At 47.7% G+C, this 21,877-nt stretch overlaps 1 protein-coding gene across 1 annotated transcript in view; it reads right to left on the bottom strand.

Moving 5' to 3' along the window:
* Window positions 1-274: 274 nt before the first annotated feature.
* The window catches only part of LOC130297976 (oocyte zinc finger protein XlCOF6-like), a gene marked incomplete at its 5' end in the record, with an annotated part of 41,085 nt that continues 19,482 nt past the window's right edge, over window positions 275-21,877 (bottom strand). Inside the window, one exon of the mRNA XM_056550852.1 lies at window positions 275-1,787. Within this exon, the coding sequence (XP_056406827.1) occupies window positions 1,181-1,787 (607 nt within the window). The remainder of the gene's footprint in view (window positions 1,788-21,877) is intronic.

Genomic DNA, 21,877 nt, shown 5'->3' with positions numbered 1-21,877 from the left:
TTTATTGCTGTTCTTATAAAATTGAAAAAATCTAATAAACAGTTATGGTTAGAAGAGACGACCTTCAAGGGAGACGCGCGGATCCTGTCTGATGCCTTGAATTAAAGTCTCTATAATCATAATGAGAAGGGGGCGGGGACAACACTGACGCGTTACATTCCCTATATACAACGTCAGAGACAATATTACATTTATTATAAGTCCAGTGTGCAGAGATGAATATAAGAATAATAAATCATATAAGAGAGAAAACGTTTATTGACAATTGGTAACAAGTTTGGAGATGCAGTATATGATATACAGTGGTCCCTCAACATATGATATTAATTGGTTCCAGGAGAACCATCATATGTTGAAACCATCATATGTCGAGTACATATGTCTATGTAAAAATGGTAATTGGTTCTGGGGCCTCGGAACCATTGTATGTTGAATACATATCTCTATGGGAAACTGCTAATTGGTTCTGGGATGGCCATTGTATGTGGAGTGTATGGGGAGTGTTTAACAAACCAGGGTGCCTCCAGCTGTTGCACAACTACAACTCCCAGCATGCATGTACAGCCATTCACTGTCTGGGCATGCTGGGAGTTATAGTTTTGCAACAGCTGGAGGCACACTGATAGGGAAACATTGATGTATGGGGTGTATAGTGTGTATATGTATTGTATGTGATGTGTGACATCGCATACAGGACTGTACAGTTCTTTAAATACCTTCAGGGGGGGACAGAATGTCCTCCATTACCATCCTGCCGACTACAGCTCTATAGGAAAGGAAGGGGAGGGCAGCCAGCAGCTCATTGGATGCCTGCAGCAAGATGCTGCAGGCTATTGGCTATGGCTGCACTGGGGGGGGCGGGGCTTACACGGAGCTCACAGTGGAAGCCTCCGTGAGTTAGCAGGACAGCATGTGAGTAATAGGAGGCAGAACGGGGCACATTAAACAACTATCTGTCAGTTGCTGAAGTTGTCAGTGCTGTCAGATAGCTGTTTGTACGATGGCCCCGACACACAGCAGCATCATATGTCGAGGCTGCCTTCAACATACGATGGGCTCTGAGAGGCCATCATATGTTGAAATGATCATATGTCGGGGCCATCATAAGTCGGGGGATCACTGTATGTATAAATGTCAGATATCCTATGTACATGGATAATATATAGATGTGTTATCTGCATCATTTACTGCTCTGAATTGGCTTCTCTCCTGTGTGAATTCTTAGATGTCTAACAAGACTTGATTTGTCAGTAAAACAATTCCCACATTCTGAACATGAAAATGGCCTTACCCCTGTGTGAGTTCTTTGATGTTTAACAACATCTGATTGCTGAGCAAAACATTTCCCACACTCTGCACATAAAAATGGCTTCTCCCCTGTGTGAGTTCTTTGATGTTTAACAAGAGTTGATTGCTGAGTAAAACATTTCCCACACTCTGCACATGAAAATGGCTTCTCCCCTGTGTGAGTTCGCCGATGTTTAATAAGATCTGATTGCTGAGCAAAACATTTCCCACATTCTGCACATGAAAATGGCTTCTCTCCTGTGTGAGTTCTTTGATGTGAAACAAGATGTGATTGCTGAGTAAAACATTTTCTACATTCTGAGCATGAAAATGGCTTTTCCCCTGTGTGAGTTCTTTGATGTGTAACAAGATGTGATTGCTGAGTAAAACATTTCCCACATCCTGAACATGAAAACGGCTTCTCTCTTTTGTGAGTTCTCTGATGTACAACAAGACCTGTTTTAAAAGTAAAACAGTTCCCACATTCTGAGCATGAGTATGTTTTCTTTCCTGTATGAGCTTGATGATGTCCAACACCCCTTCTGTGACCTTTCTGTGATGACTGAGAAGACAGGACCTGTATATAAGGATGAGATGACAGATCTTGGCTGTGAAGGGCTGAGGGTGTATCTGGGATAATGGAATGTTCTTCATATGTATCTTGTGTGATATCATCATCTGCTTTATAATCTGAAGATATAAGATTCTCCTCTGATCTCCTGCTACAAGAATCTGCAGAGAATAACACAGATTTTATTATCAGTATTAACCCCTTAACAACCCAGGAAATTTTAACTTTTGTGTCTTAATTTTTTCCTCCTCTCCTCATAGCCACAACTTTTAAAATGTATCCATCTACACTGCATTTGAGAGCTTGTTTTTTGTGGGACTGATCTTACATTATATCAACAAGCATTAAAATATAAGTCCAGTCCATACGATCACAGCGATATCTAATTTGCATAGTTTTCATTACGCTTTACTACTTTTTAAAAACAATTACAACAAAAATAGCTTTTAAATTTTTAAAACAAAAATGTTAAAATATTATTGGAGGGGGGTCATTTACATTTTTAAAAACATATTTAGAATTTTATACACTTTTTGGTCCCTCTATAGGACTTGTATGAGCAGTCATTGGATTGCTCATACAGATCAGTACAGTATGTATTTACTGCATTGATCCATTAGAGCCGACCATAGACAGGCTGTATCAATAGCAGAATCCCGGCAGTGACAGAGTCCTAGCAAAGGCCTTGGGCTGCCATGACAATGGATGAGCCCCCCATGTTCACTTCGTGAGGAGCCAATCCAGACCACTGCTCCGCCAATGATTCTCACTAAGGCTGTTTAATCGTTGATGTCAGCTTTGACAGTAGCATCTAAGTGGTTAATAGCCAGCACCAGAGATTGCTCCGTGTCCGCTATTAGCAGCGGCCCTCAGCTGATGAATGTGGCCAAGAGCCACCAGGTATAGAGGGGGTAAATAAACATAATGGGTCATTAAGGGGTTAAACGTTTCATATATTCATAGTTACATCTTGTCCAGAATATTACACAATGGAACAATCTCCTCATCCTACCTTGTGTTCTGTCTCAAACCTAATGATCACTGTGTAGAGGTCAGAACATGGGGCCACCAGAATTTTCGTAACAGGGCCCACAATAACTGATTTCTCCCGAGGTGTCCGGCTGCTTTGGGATCATGGTGCACACATAACAGAGGTAGCCTGAGTTTTTTAGGCACAAAACACCCATCACTCAGGTGACACTAGTACATATAGGGCTAGAATACGGTCAGCAGGTATGACTGGTATGTAAAACCTTTTCTTCTACTGTTACTGGGGAATCATTCCCTATTAAGTAATTTCTTAACTGTGGGTCACAATATATCATCTATTTGCTCCAATGCCCGGACAACCTACAATATGTCGGTAGGACCATTGGCTGTTTCAGGGAACGCCTGAACAAACACGGCAGCAACACAGCACATGGGTTCCTACTGCATAGTGTTTCACATAACAGAACGCCACAATGGCCATTTCAACTCCATATGGGCAACTCCCATTGAACAGGTGGCTAAAGATGTGAACCAGAGATATAACTCACTAAGGAGAAGACAAACCCTCCGCACCCTGTCCCCGGGGTCTGAATGAAATGATTTAGTGTAACCTTTAATACATTAACCATCCTGATGTTTTCTCTTATAAACACTCCCTTTATTATCCAAATACATGTGCGAATAATAATTGCACTGTGCTCTGATTTTGGCCTCCAGTCGTTTCACACTGAACATCCACATACATGTCAGTGTGCACGCCCATACTTATGTTTATTTATCTATTTATCGCTTCCTCTTCTATATGTTTTTATATATTTTATGTAATATATATATATGTATTTTTATATATAAGTATGTTTCATGTATTTATATCCCTATATACACCTCTTATACACCTGCTGGTTGCCCGTATGACTATATATATGATTTTAGTATCCCTTTCTTATTATCTTTCTCTATTATGGCTCATCACGCCTTTCTCTATAAGTATTATATTGCTTTATATTACATTTTCAGTATCATGGTAATATAGCACTATGTTCTTCCTATTACCAGCTCTTTGTATTGCCTCTTGTGTATACTGTTTACATTCTTGTCTCTTATAGTACTTCCCCCTCTCGCACACACATTAGCTGGTTATGTCACCATGCAGTCCCCTACACAATATATTCAGTGTTGCACATACATAACTGCCGAACTGTTCCCAGCACAGTTAGTTTATTATGACGTAGCTGCTGAACTGCTGCCAGCGATCACTGACGCCGCGCATAGCTCACAACTGCTGATGCCGACGCTCACAGTCCACGCTGACATTTACTGACAGTCTAGCTTTCTCCTGCCGGGGTCTCCACTCTGATGTTTGGGCACCTGTAGTCATGTGACGGCCGCTCCATAGCGAAGCATCCGTGACTACACCTCTCTGTGCTAAGCAGTGGTTTTCACAAGCGCATCATCACATGGCTATGCGCTTCTCTTGACGTCAGCTTTGTTTAAATCTGAAATCCGGATGTTCTCAGCAGCCCAGATGTGGCCACCACTGGCCCAATTTTCTATTCTGTTTATTATTTCAATCCTACTGTTACAGCGAGCGCTCCGATCCCCGCCTCCGGATCGGAGCGCCCGCTGCCTACCTCCGCTGCCCCCGGTCCCCGGCGTCTCCCAGTCAGAGACACCGACCGGGAGCGCGGGTCCTATTGAACTGGGGACGCGGCTCGCGTGGCGGCTGGCCACCGCTCACGTGCCGCGTCCCCCTCCTTCTCACCTGCGCTCCAGCGCGCTGCGGCCCCGTCCTCGTCATTCCGGCTCGCGCGGCCCCGCTCCCCAGTGCGCGCGTGCGCCGTCTATGGTAAATATAAAGGGCCAGCGCACCAATAATTGATGCGCTGGTTCCCGATTCCCCCACTGTGTCCCTGCCTATTTAAGAGCTCTTCCCCTTCCTGCCCTTGCCGGATCTTTGTGCCTAGTGCCATTTTGAAAGCGTTCCCTACAGTTGTGTTTTGCCTTGCCCGTTGCCGTACCCATTGCTATTGTCCTCTCGCCTGTGAACCTTGCCGCCTGCCCTGACCTTTGCTACGTCCGACCACGCTTCTGCCTTCTCCTTTGTACTACGCCTGTCTCAGCAGTCAGTGAGGTTGAGCCGCTACCGGAGGACACGTCCTGGTTGCTACCGCCGCAGCAAGACCATCCCGCTTTGCGGTGGGCTCTGGTGAAAACCAGTAGCAACTTAGAACCGATCCTCCAGTACGGTCCACGCCAATCCCTCACTGACACAGAGGATCCACCACCAGCCTGCCGAATCCTGACAGTAAGATCCGGCCATGGATCCCGCTGACGTTCCATTGCCTAGTCTGGCGGACCTCACCACCATTGTCGCCCAGCAAGGTCAACAGCTGGCTCAGCTAACCACTATGATTCAGCAGCTTCTGCCGTCTCAGCAACAGCCAGTACCTCCGTCTGCTTCTGCCGCTTCTTCTCCTCCTGCAGTTGCTTCCGGATCCAGAATCCGTTTGTCCTTGCCGGACAAATACGACGGAGACCCCAAGCAGTGCCGAGGGTTCCTGTCTCAGTGCTCCCTCCATCTCGAGCTACTCTCAGATCAGTTTCCAACTGAGCGAGCCAAGGTTGCCTTTATCCTTAGTCTGCTTACCGGGAGGGCCCTGGCCTGGGCTACACCACTTTGGGACCGCGCTGATCCTGCCACCACCTCTGTACAGAACTTCTGCCGGGAATTCTGTAACGTTTTTGAGGAACCCGCCCGGGTTACCTCCGCAGAGACTGCCATACTGAACTTCTGAACTTGACCCAAGGAGGTTCCTCTGTGGGGGACTATGCTATACAGTTCCGCACACTCGCCGCAGAACTTAATTGGAACAATGAAGCCCTCTGCGCTACTTTCAAGAAAGGACTTAATTCTGATATTAAGGACGTCCTTGCAGCTCGAGAGCTGCCTTCTACCCTCTGTGACCTCATCTTGCTGGCCACCAGGATTGATAAACGTTTTTCTGAAAGACAAGAGGAACTCCTCCAGGAGAAAGAAAAGACTCGTCCAAGACGTTTTCCTCGTCTGGCTCCCGTTTTTTTCCGTCCACCTCAACCTGTTCCTGGGCCTCCCGCCGTGGAAGCCATGCAGGTGGACCGGTCTCGCCTGACCCCACAAGAACGAAGCCGTCATAGAGACGAGAATCTATGTCTGTACTGCGCCAGTACCGAGCACTTCCTGAGAGACTGTCCTCTTTGTCCTCCACGTTTGGGAAACGCCCGCACCTAGTAAACGTGGGAGAGGCGTTGCTGGGTGTGGATTCTTCCTCTCCACGACTCATCTTATCTGTGCAGTTGTTCCTACCGTCCAAGTCCTCCTTTACGGCTGCCGCCTTCTTGGACTCCGGGTCTGCTGGCAATTTTATCCATGCCTCCTTGGTCGAGAAGTACCGAATTCCCATAGTCCGTCTGCCTAAACCCTTCCTCATCTCTACTGTAAATGGAGAGAGACTTTCTGCCACGGCTCAGTACCGTACCCAGCCTCTTCGGATGGACATTGGGATATTTCATACAGAGGCTTTGGAGTTTTTTGTCCTTCCTTTTTGTTCCTCAGAGCTCCTGCTGGGTCTTCCGTGGTTGCAACGCCATTGTCCTGTCCTTAATTGGACCACCGGGGAGATTCTTCGCTGGGGTTCATCCTGCTCTGACCGATGTCTCAAGCCTGCTCCTATTAAATGAGTCCCGCCAGTGCTTCCGCCACCGGGTCTTCCCAAGTCTTCCCACGATTTTGCAGATGTCTTCTGTAAGAAACAAGCAGAGACTCTTCCACCTTACAGGCCTTATGATTGTCCTATTGACCTGCTACCTGGTTCTTCTCCACCTCGGGGCAGAATCTATCCTCTCTCTCCTCCTGAGACTCAAGCCATGTCTTACTATCTGCGAGAAAGCCTTCAAAGAGGGTTTATTAGGAAGTCTTCCTCCCCTGCCGGAGCCGTTTTTTTCTTTGTCTCTAAAAAAGATGGTTCTCTCCGCCCCTGCATTGACTACAGAGGACTTAATAAGATTACCATCAAGAACCACTATCCTCTGCCCCTGATCTCAGAACTGTTTGATCGTCTCAGAGGTGCTAAGATCTTTACCAAATTGGATCTTCGTGGGGCTTATAACCTGATCCGCATCCGAGAGGGAGATGAATGGAAGACCGCCTTTAACACCAGGGATGGACACTTCGAGTATCTGGTTATGCCCTTCGGTCTTTGTAATGCTCCTGCGGTCTTCCAGGAATTTGTTAACGATATCTTCCAGGACTTGCTTTATACCTGTGTGGTAGTATATTTGGATGATATCCTTATATTCTCCTCTAACCTGGACCAGCACCGGGCTCATGTTCGTCAAGTCCTCACTTGTCTTAGAAGAAACCGCCTGTATGCCAAGATCGAAAAATGTCTCTTTGAACGTTCCTCCTTGCCATTTCTCGGTTACATCATCTCTGCTCTGGGATTGCAAATGGATCCTGCTAAGCTTTCCTCAGTTCTGGATTGGCCACGCCCCACTGGACTCCGGGCCATACAAAGATTCTTAGGTTTTGCTAACTACTACAGGCAATTTATTCCACATTATTCTACCCTGGTGGCTCCCATAGTGGCATTAACCAGAAAAGGAGCTAATCCTAAGACCTGGCCTCCTGAGGCTGAAGAGGCATTCCTTCTTGAGGTGGACGCATCCTCAGTGGGAGCCGGAGCTGTGCTTACCCAGAAGTCGTCCAAGGGTAAGACCATAACCTGCGGCTTCTTTTCTAAAACTTTTTCCTCCGCTGAAAGGAACTACTCCATTGGGGACAGAGAACTGTTGGCTATTAAGCTGGCCCTAGAGGAATGGAGACATCTTCTTGAGGGTGCTCCTCACCCAGTGAACATTTTCACAGACCATAAGAACTTAGCATACCTCCAGTCTGTCCAGAGACTGAACCTCCTGTCAAGCCTGTTGGTCCCTGTTTTTCGCCCGCTTCAACTTTGAGATTCATTTCCGTCCTGCTGCCAAGAACATTAGGGCTGATGCCCTTTCTCGCTCTTCTGACGTTGTTGGGGACCTACCTTCTCCCCAGCACATTATCCCACCTGAATGTCTCATCTCTGTGGCTCCCACGGACATGCGCCTACTGCCTCCTGGCAAGATCTACATTCCTCCTCGTAAACAGCTACAGATTCTCAAGTGGGGCCATGCTTTCCTTTTTGCTGGTCATCCTGGGGTCAAGAAGACTCTTCAACTAATCTCTCAAAGGTACTGGTGGCCCTCTCTGGAGAGAGACGTCACCAAATTCGTTCAATCCTGCATGGTCTGTGCCCGTGACAAGGTTCCCCGTCAGAAACCAGCGGGCCTTCTTCTGCCCCTTCCTGTGCCTGAGACCCCCTGGTCTCACATAGCCATGGACTTTATTACTGATCTTCCCTCCTCAAGTCAGTCATTTGGGTTGTGGAGGATCGGTTCTCGAAGATGGCTCACTTTGTGCCCCTGCCTGGTCTTCCGTCCGTGCCTGAACTAGCCAAACAGTTTTTTCTTCACATCTTCCGCCTCCACGGTCTTCCCAGACACATCGTCTCGGACCGTGGAGTGCAGTTTGTTAAAAATTCTGGAGGGCTCTCTGTGGTCAACTCGGAGTCAAATTGGACTTTTCCTCCTCGTACCATCCACAGTCTAATGGTCAAGTGGAGCGAATCAACCAAATCCTGGGAGACTATCATCGTCATTTTGTGTCTTCCTGTCATGACAATTGGTCGAATCTACTCGCGTGGGCGGAGTTTTCTTATAATTTCAAGCCATCCTACGCCTCCAACAAATCTCAGTTTTTCGTGGTGTATGGTCGTCATCCCCTGCCACCTCTGCCTCTAACCACCACTTCCTCTTCTGTACCTGCTGTCGAAGATCTTCTTCAAGACTTCTCTTCCATTTGGCAAGAGACCCACTCAGCTCTCCTCAAGGCTTCGACACGTATGAAGATCCAGGCTGATAAGAGTCGCAGATCTCCTCCAGAATTCCGTCCTGGGGACAAGGTGTGGCTTTCTTCTAAGTACGTCAGATTCAAGGTACCAAGTTACAAGCTGGGCCCTCGTTTCTTGGGTCCCTTCAGGGTCAAAAGCCGCATTAATCAGGTTGCCTACCAGCTCCATCTTCCTCCCTCCCTTCGTATCCATAACTCTTTCCATGTCTCCCTCCTTAAACCCGCTGTCTTTAACCGCTTATCTCCCAAACTTCTTTCTCCCACCCCTGTTGCTGGTACCTCTGACATCTTCACGGTCAAAGTAATTCTAGCTTCTAAGATCTCCCGGGGGGAAAGATTTTTTTTGGTTGATTGGGAGGGCTGCAGCCCTGAGGAAAGGTCGTGGGAGCCTGAGAGTAACATCTTGGACTGCAGCTTCGTTCTCAACTTTCTTGGTACCAAGAAGAGGGGGAGACCTAAGGGGGGGGTACTGTTACAGCGAGCGCTCCGATCCCCGCCTCCGGATCGGAGCGCCCGCTGCCTACCTCCGCTGCCCCCGGTCCCCGGCGTCTCCCGGTCAGAGACTGGGAGCGCGGGTCCTATTGTACTGGGGACGCGGCTCGCGTGGCGGCTGGCCACCCCTCATGCGCCGCGTCCTTCTCACCTGCGCTCCGGCGCGCTGCGGCCCCGTCCTCGTCATTCCGGCGCGCGCGGCCCCGCTCCCCAGGGCGCGCGCCGTCTATGATAAATTTAAAGGGCCAGCGCACCAATAATTGATGCGCTGGTTCCTGATTCCGCTACTGTGTCCCTGCCTATTTAAGAGCTTTTCCCCTTCCTGCCCTTGCCGGATCTTTGTGCCTAGTGTCATTTTGAAAGCGTTCCCTACAGTTGTGTTTTGCCTTGCCCGTTGCTATTGTCCTCTCGCCTGTGAACCTTGCCGCCTGCCCTGACCTTTGCTACGTCCGACCACGCTTCTGCCTTCTCCTTTGTACTACGCCTGTCTCAGCAGTCAGTGAGGTTGAGCCGCTACCGGAGGACACGACCTGGTTGCTACCGCCGCAGCAAGACCATCCCGCTTTGCGGCGAGCTCTGGTGAAAACCAGTAGCAACTTAGAACCGATCCTCCAGTACGGTCCACGCCAATCCCTCATTGACACAGAGGATCCACCACCAGCCTGCCGAATCCTGACACCTACCTATTATTAATACATTATTCATGCATCCTCCTATTTCTTATTTTAACTAAGTGTATTTTTAAAACTGATGTTTAATTTGTACTGTTTTAACTGTATACCATGTGATGAGTGTTTTCTCAGGCCCCTCCCACTAAGTTGTTGGCGCCTTGTTTGGACCTATTAAAAGTCTGACTGTATTCACTGTATGTATACTGATCTGAAGAAGGGTGTGGCTCTCTCGAAATGCGTAATCTTTTATTTGTTTTATTCAAATAAACCTTCCAGTGTTTTATACTTTTGCATCTCTGGTTTTGGTTTGTTACGGAATCAGCAGAACCTCTTCAAGGTTTTTTCTCACGTTATTACAAGTATAAATGCTGATGTCAGCTTTGACTGTAGCATCTAAGTGGTTAATATACAGTATAAGAGATTGCTCCATGTCAGCTACTAGCAGCGGCACTCAGCTGAAGAATGCAGCCAAGATCCACCAGGTAAAGAGGGGCTGCAGCAGAGTCCGCTTGATTTTAAGAAGATTTTAGTATATGTTCTGTCGAGGCGATTTCAATAAGATTCTGCTGCACTGTGCACACAACGGAATTTACAGATCAGACTTGACGATTCTTTCTGCAGATTCTGCTCGGAAATGTATTACAGTCTATGAGACGCCGCATTTCAGAACGGTCCTACCGCCTGTCGGATCATTCAAATGTGCCAAATGTCCGCCCGTTTTTTTGGGTGTTCATTCCGCACATTTTTCAGCCATTTGAACCCGGCCTTAGTGTTCTTAGTGCCAAGAGAAAGGAGACACATAATAAAATGGGGAGAAGAAGAAGAGAGCCCACCTAGCCTGTCCTAGAGATAAACATTTGGCCGCAGGGAGGTAAATGAAGTGTTTGTGGTCCATAAGAATTAGAATAGGTCCGGTAGTACCCACAGACAAGTGCGGCCACTCCTTGAGGGACAAATGATGGCCACTGAGGAACGTTTCCTGGTAATAAAGCTATAAGGATAAAATGGTCTCTCTGGGGTAGGAAGGTGAGACACCTATTCTGTCTCAGACGCATCGTATGAACGGGAAAGCTGGGTTGTGGTGACCCAGGATGGGAGCTGTGGTGACGGCAGCTTTCAGGGTGGAAAACGTTTGTGACCTTCGTGGAATTCACATTTCTCCAGTTTGTAATACAGAACAATCTCTCACAACGTAGCAATGCAGCTAAAGATTACAGCGCCGGAACTCTGCATATACTACACGGATGTGAGTAAGTGACCCCTCTTTGTAAAGCTGTTTACCCCACTATAACCCCGTATATTGGCTTTAGTGTGGGAGAACAAGGGGTCAGATTCTCTATAAGTTACTTTGGATAAGACTGTAATGTGATTGAGGCCCCTGCAATTGATACAGGGCCTCAACTAGATTTATTTATGAACCCCTGGGACAGTCCGTCTGTAACATACTCCTCTATGGCTTGGTTCTCTGCCACAAACAGAGGGTAGACTCGGCCCTTTGGGGGTATAGCACCTGGTTGAGGCTCAATGGTACAATCATGGGGTCTGTGGGGAGGTAGTGCCCCCCGCCTACATCTTATCAAACACATTGCTGTACTCCTGGTATACTTTAGGAAGAGAAGATCTTTGTCGTGTACAATTATACGACAGACCGAGGAGATACAAACCAACCAAACTGATCTATATATACAGGTAGAAGCAAACTGAGGGGACCAAGACAAACCTCAGCTGTGACCCAGTCCAAACGGGGATTATGTCTCTGGAAACAAAGAGAACTGAGCACAACAGGATAATGCCGAGAGATAATCACCTGGAACTAGAGGGTCCCCTGGTAAAGTGCCCCCAACACCACAGACAAGGGAACTGTCTCATGGATAAGGTGAGGGGGCTGTAGGGTCTTCTATAAATCACTTCCATGGCCAGAGGACTCAAAGCTGGAGTGGAATAGAGTTTTTGGCTACAAACACATCATCAAAATACCCATCAGCACTGGAGACCACGAGGACCTGCGTGACCACAGAGGAAATATACCACGATAGGATAATCCTAATCATAGCTTTGTCTTTGTGGAACTCTGGGGATGAAGAAAGCCCACCCAATATCTGTCCCTAGCAGGACCCCAAGTGTTTCCTCACCAGGTTTGGCATGATCTGAGCAAAGGGACACAATAAAGACACATCCCCTCCCCCTAATATATTCCTTCTCCTCCACGGAAAGGGGGGTGGTCCTGAGCTGCATTGGTTTCACCATTTCAGATGATCCAGGAGGCCACAATCTCATCTTGTATAATATCGGAGAGTCCACGAGAGAACGTTTCCACCAGCGCTTCCTTATCCCAGCACACTTCTGCTGCTACAATACACAACTCTATTGAATTCTTGGCCACAGTTCTCGTCCCCTGTTACATGGACATGAGCTGCTCTGCCGCAGAGGGAAAACGGACAGGGAGATGAAATGTCTCTGTAGTCGTAGATAATACATTTATCAGTCTCCAAAGAGGATTCCCCCGGGATAGAGCGTTATCAGTATGGAGGGAGATCAGGAATCCTTGTATTCCAACTGAATAAAGGAATATACAGCAGAAAAGACTGACAGGACACAGGGCTTAAAGGGGTACTCTTTTTAACCCCTTAATGACCCCTTAATCATATCGCGTCAGTCCCGGCGCTCATCAACGGCCGGGACCTGTGGCTAATACCACACATCACCGATCGCTGACCGCCGCTTCTAAAGTGAAAGTGACCCGGCTGCTCAGTTGGGCTGTTCGGGACGGCCGTGGTGAAATCGCGGCGTCCCGAACAGCTGACAGGACACCGGGAGGGCCCTTACCTGCCTCCCCGATGTCCGATCGGTGAATGACTGCTCCGTGCCTGAGATCCAGGCAGGAGCAGTCAAGCGCCGATAACACTGATCACAGGCGTGTTAATACACACCAGTGATCAGCATGAGAGATCAGTGTGTGCAGTGTTATAGTCTCTATGGGATAACAATGATCAGTATAAGAGATCAGTGTGTGCAGTGTTATAGGTCCCTATGGGATAATAATGATCAGTATAAGAGATCAGTGTGTGCAGTTTTATAGGTCCCTATGGGATAACAATGATCAGTATAAGAGATCAGTGTGTGCAGTGTTATAGGTCACTATGGGATAACAATGATCAATGTAATAGATAAGTGTGCGCAATGTTATAGGTCCCTATGGGATAACAATGATCAGTATAAGAGATCAGTGTGTGCAGTGTTATAGGTCCCTATGGGACCTATAACACTGCAAAAAAAATAAAAAAAAAAGTGTTAATAAAGGTCATTTAACCCCTTCCCTAATAAAAGTTTGAATCACCCCCCTTTTCCCATAAAAAAAAATAAAACAGTGTAAAAAAATAAAAATAAACATATGTGGTATCGCCGCGTGCGTAAATGTCCGAGCTATAAAAATATATCATTAATTAAACCGCACGGTCAATGGCGTACGTGCAAAAAAATTCCAAAGTCCAAAAAAGCGTATTTTGGTCACTTTTTATACCATTAAAAAATGAATAAAAAGTGATCAAAAAGTCTGATCAAAACAAAAATCATACCGATAAAAATTTCAGATCACGGCGCAAAAAATGAGTCCTCATACCGCCCTGTACGTGGAAAAATAAAAAAGTTATAGGGGTCAGAAGATGACATTTTTAAACGTATAAATTTTCCTGCATGTAGTTATGATTTTTTCCAGAAGTGCGACAAAATTAAACCTATATAAGTAGGGGATCATTATAATCGTATGGACCTACAGAATAATGATAAGGTGTCATTTTTACCGAAATATGCACTGCGTAGAAACGGAAGCCCCCAAAAGTTACAAAATGGCGTTTTTTCTTCGATTTTGTCGCACAATGATTTTTTTTTCCATTTCGCCATGTATTTTTGGGTAAAATGACTAATGTCACTGCAAAGTAGAATTGGTGACGCAAAAAATAAGCCATAATATGGATTTTTAGGTGGAAAATTGAAAGGGTTATGATTTTTAAAAGGTAAGGAGGAAAAAACGAAAGTGCAAAAACGGAAAAACCCTGAGTCCTTAAAGGAGTAGTCCAGTGGTGATTCAGTGGTGAGCAACTTATCCCCTATCATAAGGATAGGGGATAAGTTGCAGATCGCGGGGGGTCCGACCGCTGGGGCCCCCTGCGATCTCCTGTACGGAGCCCCGACAGCCTGCTGGAAGGGGGCGTGTCGACCTCCGCACGAGGCGGCGGGCGACACGCCCCCTCAATACAACTCTATGGCAGAGCCGAAGCGCTGCCTTCGGCAATCTCCGGCTCTGCCATAGAGATGTATTGAGGGGGCGTGTCGGCCGCCGCCTCGTGCGGGGGTCGACACCCGCTATCTCGGCGGAGAGCCGGGGCCCCGTACAGAGAGATCGCAGGGGGCCCCAGCGGTCGGACCCCCCGCGATCTCAAACTTATCCCCTATCCTTAGGATAGGGGATAAGTTTTTCACCACTGGACTACCCCTTTAAGGGTTTAAGCAACTGATGCTAGAAAGTTATTCAGAATTGTAAACTACTTCTATTTAAAAATCTTAATCCTTCCAGTACTTATCAGCTGCTGTATGCTCCTGAGGAAGTTGTGTAGTTCTTTTGTGTCTGACCACAGTGCTCTCTGCTGAAACCTCTGTCCATGTCAGGAACTGTCCAGAGTAGGAAAAAAATCTCCATAGCGAACCTATCCTACTCTGGACAGGTTCTGACATGAACAGAGGTGGCAGCAGAGAGCAGTGTGGTCAGACTGAAAAGAACTACACAACTTTCTCTGCAGCATACAGCAGCTGATTAGTATCGGAAGTAGGGATCGACCGTTTATCGGTATGGCCGATATTATCGGCCGATAATCACGATTTTGGGCATTATCGGTATCGGCAATTACCTTGCCGATAATGCCACGCCCCCACCGCGACCGCCCCCCCGAACCGCAGCACCGCGTCGCACCCCCCACCGCACCGCCCCCATTGCCTCCCCCATCCCCGGTTTTATAATTACCTGTTCCCGGAGCCCACGCTACTTCTTGCTCCTGCTGCGTTCTGCGTTACGCTATGCGCAATGACGAGTGACGTGACTCAGTGTGCACAGTGACAGTTCAGGAGGACGCCATCGGAGCCAGATGTGGAGTGGACCCAGGTAATTATAAAACCGGAGATTGGGGAGGCAATGGTGCCGCTGCGGTGCGGGGGGTTGGTCGCGGTGCGGCGGGTAAGGGGGGGGGGTGGCGATCGCGGGTGTGGTGCGGTGGCGGCAGTCGCGGTGCGGTGGTGGGGGGAGCGGTGGCGGTGATAGGTTTTAGGACCCCCGGACAGGCAGGGGGAGAGAAGCGGGTGGCGGCGGCGGTCTGTGGCACCGCAAAAGCCACTGCAGTGCATTGATTTAAAGCGCCCGCTTTAAATCAATGATCTACAGAGGAGTCGCGGGGGGATAAATAGCCGATAACTTATACCGGAATATCGGTATAAGTTATCGGCTATCGGCCCTAACCTCCACCGATTATCGGTATCGGCCCTAATAAAAAAGATATCGTCGATCCCTAATCAGAAGGCTAAAGATTTTTAAATAGAAGTAATTTAACTTTCTAGCATCAGTTGCTTAAAAAAAATAGTTTTCCATCGGAATACCCCTTTAAAAAAATTCCATTAAAAACTATTAAAGTCGGTGACTAAGCAGAATCTGTGACTGTTCTCTGCATTTCATGGTTACTACTCACCTGGGCGGTTACCTGTAGGATTGTCCTCCATATACTGCTCATCACCGCTCACATTTGTTTCTTTTTTTTCCCTTAAATCTCTAATATTATAATAGATCAGATCGTTCCCTATAGGAATGTCCTCCTTATACTGCTCACTGCTGCTTATATCTGTCTTTTCTTCTTCCTTCATGTCTGTACCGTTAATATAGATGAGATCTTTCTCTGTAGGAATGTTCTCCTTATACTGCTCATCACTGCTCACATCTGTCTCTTCTCTTTCTTCCTTTATGTCTGTAGCATTAATGCAGATCAGATCTTTCCCTGTAGGAATGTTCTCCTTATACTGCTCATCACCGCTCACATCTGTCTCTCGAGCATTAATATTGTTCGGATCTTCACCCTGATTCATAAGATGTAGAAGAAATATTGTAAAAGTCATCAGACAGTAGGAGAAGTCACGTGGGATGTTATAGATGAGCAGGAGATGAGGAGTCATGGAGGGTGAGGGGACTGACCACAAGAGCTTCACAGCCCTTCTACAGATCATAGGGAATATCTCCATCTACCTGATCATCCTGTGGGAGAAGAGGACGGGGACACCTCTCTGGTGCTGTTCTCTTACTGGATCTGACTGTAGGGAACACATACAGAGACTGAATTCATTCTTTACATACAAATAATGAGAGGACGTGTGTATATAGTCATGTCTATTACCTGCTGATGTGAGGGGCTGCTGATCCTCCATCATCACCTGATCCTTGTACTGATCCTTGTGTCCTTCTACATACTCCCACTCCTCCATGGAGAAATAGACCGCCACGTCCTGACACCTTATAGGAACCTGACACATAATGATACAGACATCACCCCGACCCCTCCAGTGGTGTTACTGTATAATGTCCCAGCATTCCCAGCAGTGTCACCTCTCCAGTCATCACCAGACCCCTCCATTACTGTATAATGTCCCAGCAGTGTCACCTCTCCAGTCATCACCAGACCCCTCCATTACTGTATAATGTCCCAGCATTCCCAGCAGTGTCACCTCTCCAGTCATCACCAGACCCCTCCATTACTGTATAATGTCCCAGCAGTGTCACCTCTCCAGTCATCACCAGACCCCTCCATTACTGTATAATGTCCCAGCAGTGTCACCTCTCCAGTCATCACCAGACCCCTCCATTACTGTATAATGTCCCAGCAGTGTCACCTCTCCAGTCATCACCAGACTCCTCCATTACTGTATAATGTCCCAGCAGTGTCACCTCTCCAGTCATCACCAGACCCCTCCATTACTGTATAATGTCCCAGCAGTGTCACCTCTCCAGTCATCACCAGACCCCTCCATTACTATATAATGTCCCAGCAGTGTCACCTCTCCAGTCATCACCAGACCCCTCCATTACTGTATAATGTCCCAGCAGTGTCACCTCTCCAGTCATCACCAGACCCCTCCATTACTGTATAATGTCCCAGCAGGGTCACCTCTCCAGTCATCACCAGACCCCTCCATTACTGTATAATGTCCCAGCAGTGTCACCTCTCCAGTCATCACCAGACCCCTCCATTACTGTATAATGTCCTAGCAGTGTCACCTCTCCAGTCATCACCAGACCCCTCCATTACTGTATAATGTCCCAGCAGTGTCACCTCTCCAGTCATCACCAGACCCCTCCATTACTGTACAATGTCCCAGCATTCCCAGCAGTGTCACCTCTCCAGTCATCACCAGACCCCTCCATTACTGGATAATGTCCCAGCAGTGTCACCTCTCCAGTCATCACCCCGACCCCTCCAGTGGTGTTACTGTATAATGTCCCAGCATTCCCAGCAGTGTCACCTCTCCAGTCATCACCAGACCCCTCCATTACTGTATAATGTCCCAGCAGTGTCACCTCTCCAGTCATCACCAGACCCCTCCATTACTGTATAATGTCCCAGCAGTGTCACCTCTCCAGTCATCACCAGACCCCTCCATTACTGTATAATGTCCCAGCATTCCCAGCAGTGTCACCTCTCCAGTCATCACCAGACCCCTCCATTACTGTATAATGTCCCAGCAGTGTCACCTCTCCAGTCATCACCAGACCCCTCCATTACTGTATAATGTCCCAGCAGTGTCACCTCTCCAGTCATCACCACACCCCTCCATTACTGTATAATGTCCCAGCAGTGTCACCTCTCCAGTCATCACCAGACCCCTCCATTACTGTATAATGTCCCAGCAGTGTCACCTCTCCAGTCATCACCAGACCCCTCCATTACTGTATAATGTCCCAGCAGTGTCACCTCTCCAGTCATCACCAGACCCCTCCATTACTGTATAATGTCCCAGCAGTGTCACCTCTCCAGTCATCACCAGACCCCTCCATTACTGTATAATGTCCCAGCAGTGTCACCTCTCCAGTCATCACCAGACCCCTCCATTACTGTATAATGTCCCAGCATTCCCAGCAGTGTCCCCTCTCCAGTCATCACCAGACCCCTCCATTACTGTATAATGTCCCAGCAGTGTCACCTCTCCAGTCATCACCAGACCCCTCCATTACTGTATAATGTCCCAGCAGTGTCACCTCTCCAGTCATCACCAGACCCCTCCATTACTGTATAATGTCCCAGCAGTGTCACCTCTCCAGTCATCACCAGACCCCTCCATTACTGTATAATGTCCCAGCAGTGTCACCTCTCCAGTCATCACCAGACCCCTCCATTACTGTATAATGTCCCAGCAGTGTCACCTCTCCAGTCATCACTAGACCCCTCAATTACTGTATAATGTCCCAGCAGTGTCACCTCTCCAGTCATCACCAGACCCCTCCATTACTGTATAATGTCCCAGCATTCCCAGTAGTGTCACCTCTCCAGTCATCACCAGACCCCTCCATTACTGTATAATATCCCAGCAGTGTCACCTCTCCAGTCATCACCAGACCCCTCCATTACTATATAATGTCCCAGCAGGGTCACCTCTCCAGTCATCACCAGACCCCTCCATTACTGTATAATGTCCCAGCAGTGTCACCTCTCCAGTCATCACCAGACCCCTCCATTACTGTATAATGTCCCAGCAGTGTCACCTCTCCAGTCATCACCAGACCCCTCCATTACTGTATAATGTCCCAGCAGGGTCACCTCTCCAGTCATCACCAGACCCCTCCATTACTGTATAATGTCCCAGCAGGGTCACCTCTCCAGTCAGCAGCTCCATCATCTTGTTGATGAGTTCTCGGATCTTCTGTTCATCCATTTCCTCATGTATCAGGGAGTGAGGTGGGGCCCCCGGGATTGGACTCAGGGTTATTCCCCATCCTTCACACACAGGGGCCCGACAGCGCCCACTAGAGGACTTCTTCACTACTGTGTAATCCTGTGTATGGAGAGACACATTAATATCACTACATACATTCCCAGAATCCCTCACCTCTCCAGTCATATCCGTTATTACATAGATAACAATGAGGTCATGTGACATCACTCCCAGAATCCCTCACCTCTCCAGTCATATCATCTGTTATTACATAATTAAGAATGAGGTCATGTGACATCACTCCCAGAATCCCTCACCTCTCCAGTCATATCCATCTGTTATTCCATTGATAAGAATGAGGTCATGTGACATCACTCCCAGAATCCCTCACCTCTCTAGTCATATCCATCTGTTATAACATAGATAAGAATCAGGTCATGTGACATCACTCCCAGAATCCCTCACCTCTCCAGTCATATCATCTGTTATTACATAATTAAGAATGAGGTCATGTGACATCACTCCCAGAATCCCTCACCTCTCCAGTCATATCCATCTGTTATTACATAGATAAGAATGAGGTCATGTGACATCACTCCCAGAATCCCTTACCTCTCTAGTCATATCCATCTGTTATAACATAGATAAGAATAAGGTCATGTGACATCACTCCCAGAATCCCTCACCTCTCCAGTCATATCCATCAGTTATTACATAGATAAGAATGAGGTCATGTGACATCACTCCCAGAATCCCTCACCTCTCCAGTAAGCCGGAAGAGTATCTGTAGGGTGAGGTTTATGATCCTGTCGGCCATCTTGTTCCTGTCTCTCTCCATGGTTGATGGGTCATCCAGGAGAATTCTCTTATATAGAAGATATCAGCAGAGGATCCTGGATTGGAGAAACCTGAAGGGAAGAAGAGGAGATGAGAAATGGCGGCTGCTAATAGAAACAACAAGGAAAGAGGCAAATATACAGAAAGTTCTGGATCTTGTGATCTTCTTCCTTAAATGGGCACTGTCACCAAACTTTTTTTTTTTTATATGTTGTAGTACTTAAGTACTACAACATATCTCTAATATGCACCCATTATTTTTTTCTTCATTAAAATAGTTAATTTAATTTTAAAAACCGGCCACTAGGGGGTCTCCCTCCTAGTGGCCGACTGCTGGCTGGCGTCACGTCACGCATGAATTCGGACCGATGCCGGGCAATCGGTCCGAATTCATTCAGCCTGCGCTGGCTCCCTGCTTGTCAATCAGACAGGTGGGAGCGAGCACTGAGAGCGCATCGGCTCCCTGGCCTCACACGCCGGGGATGTCTTCTACACTATTATATCTGCTGCACGCCGGGGATGTCTTCTACACTATTATATCTGCTGCACGCCGGGGATGTCTTCTACACTATTATATCTGCTGCACGCCGGGGATGTCTTCTACACTATTATATCTGCTGCACGCCGGGGATGTCTTCTACACTATTATATCTGCTGCACGCCGGGGATGTCTTCTATACTATTATATCTGCTGCACGCCGGGGATGTCTTCTACACTATTATATCTGCTGCACGCCGGGGATGTCTTCTACACTATTATATCTGCTGCACGCCGGGGATGTCTTCTACACTATTATATCTGCTGCACGCCGGGGATGTCTTCTACACTATTATATCTGCTGCACGCCGGGGATGTCTTCTACACTATTATATCTGCTGCACGCCGGGGATGTCTTCTATACTATTATATCTGCTGCACGCCGGGGATGTCTTCTATACTATTATATCTGCTGCACGCCGGGGATGTCTTCTACACTATTATATCTGCTGCACGCCGGGGATGTCTTCTACACTATTATATCTGCTGCACGCCGGGGATGTCTTCTACACTATTATATCTGCTGCACGCCGGGGATGTCTTCTACACTATTATATCTGCTGCACGCCGGGGATGTCTTCTACACTATTATATCTGCTGCACGCCGGGGATGTCTTCTACACTATTATATCTGCTGCACGCCGGGGATGTCTCCTGCATGACGGGTACACTCTGCACTTGGGTATGTCTTGGGGAGAGCAGGGTTGGGGGAGAGCGGAGCTTTCAACAGGTAGGGGTGGGGGGGGGGGGGGCAAGCGGAGGAGGTAGCGCCACGGCCATGGCCCTAACTTATTGTTTTCCACACAGGGTGCCTCCAACTGTTTCACCACTACAACTCCCAGCATGCCCTGACAGCCAATAGGTGTCAGGGCAAGCTGGAAGTTGTAGTAATGAAACAGCTGGAGGCACCCTGTGTAGATGAACTAAGGGCAGAAGTCGGCCCCCCAGCAGGCATCAGTGACATCGTACCTGCTGGGGAAGTCTGCCTGATACTGAGCACACAACCAGGCAGACAAAAAGCCATTTTTAATATAGTAAAAAACTAAAATTAAAGGCAGGGAGGGGGTTAGGGATAGATGGGTAATAGACAATGACAGAAAGAAAAACAGAGGTTTGGTGAGAGCTACCCATAAAACCTTGTGTACCTGAAGGGGTTAATAGTAATGTCCCCTCCCCCAGCGCTCCTGATGTCACCACAACCGTATATACCTCCACCTGCAGACTGTACAGGAGCCGTGTGCTTACAGGACCTGCGATGATGTCACCGTCATGTGATCAGTCACATGGAGGAGGAGGAGTCACATGATCAGGGGCTGCTGCTCTAGGCTCCTCTGCTCAGTGTATGCAGGACTCTGCTGTGCTGGTTGTGATCGCTGCTGGATGAGCTGAAGTTATGTGTATGCAGCAGAGCTGTGTGTGTGTGTGATGTGCGTGGTGCAGAGCTGTGTATGTGTGTGTTATATATGTCTGCAGCAGAGCTGTGTGTAATGTGCATGTAGCTGAGCTGTATGTGTACACAGTAGAGCTGTATATGTGTAATGTGCATGTAGCTGAGC

This window comes from Hyla sarda (genome assembly GCF_029499605.1).
Source record: "Hyla sarda isolate aHylSar1 chromosome 1 unlocalized genomic scaffold, aHylSar1.hap1 SUPER_1_unloc_13, whole genome shotgun sequence".
Classification (NCBI taxonomy): domain Eukaryota; kingdom Metazoa; phylum Chordata; class Amphibia; order Anura; family Hylidae; genus Hyla; species Hyla sarda.
This window is presented reverse-complemented; position numbering and strand designations above follow the sequence as displayed.